This window comes from Fulmarus glacialis, unplaced genomic scaffold (genome assembly GCF_000690835.1).
Source record: "Fulmarus glacialis isolate BGI_N327 unplaced genomic scaffold, ASM69083v1 scaffold18877, whole genome shotgun sequence".
Classification (NCBI taxonomy): domain Eukaryota; kingdom Metazoa; phylum Chordata; class Aves; order Procellariiformes; family Procellariidae; genus Fulmarus; species Fulmarus glacialis.
This window is the reverse complement of record NW_009225291.1, coordinates 1,411-1,667: the sequence shown is the minus strand read 5'-3', so window position 1 is coordinate 1,667 and position 257 is coordinate 1,411. Positions and strand designations below refer to the sequence as shown.

The following is a 257-nucleotide window of genomic DNA, read 5'->3' as shown; positions in this document are numbered from 1 at the left end:
GCCGTACCCCTTACAGGGGTTACGTAAGGGAGGCTTCCCCGCGCACCGGCCGAGCCCAGCAGCGTGGGCCGTACCTTGGCACACCTGCCAATCCCGTAGGCCTTGCCGAAAGGCCCGTACAGGGAGTTCAGTAACTGCAGGGCTCGAGCGACGGAGTTAATCCAGCGGTGATCTCCCTCCTGCAGGGACGACGAGACGTTGGGGAGTGAGTCTGGGCAGGCTGGCTGGGGAACGACCGCCACGTCGGGCGACTCGGG

General features: G+C 66.1%; 1 protein-coding gene across 1 annotated transcript in view; it reads right to left on the bottom strand.

The window, feature by feature from the left end:
• The window catches only part of VPS33B (vacuolar protein sorting 33 homolog B (yeast)), a gene marked incomplete at both ends in the record, with an annotated part of 6,835 nt that overhangs the window by 5,388 nt on the left and 1,190 nt on the right, over positions 1 to 257 (bottom strand). Inside the window, one exon of the mRNA XM_009582448.1 lies at positions 8 to 179. Coding sequence (XP_009580743.1) covers positions 8 to 179 — 172 coding nt within the window. The remainder of the gene's footprint in view (positions 1 to 7; positions 180 to 257) is intronic.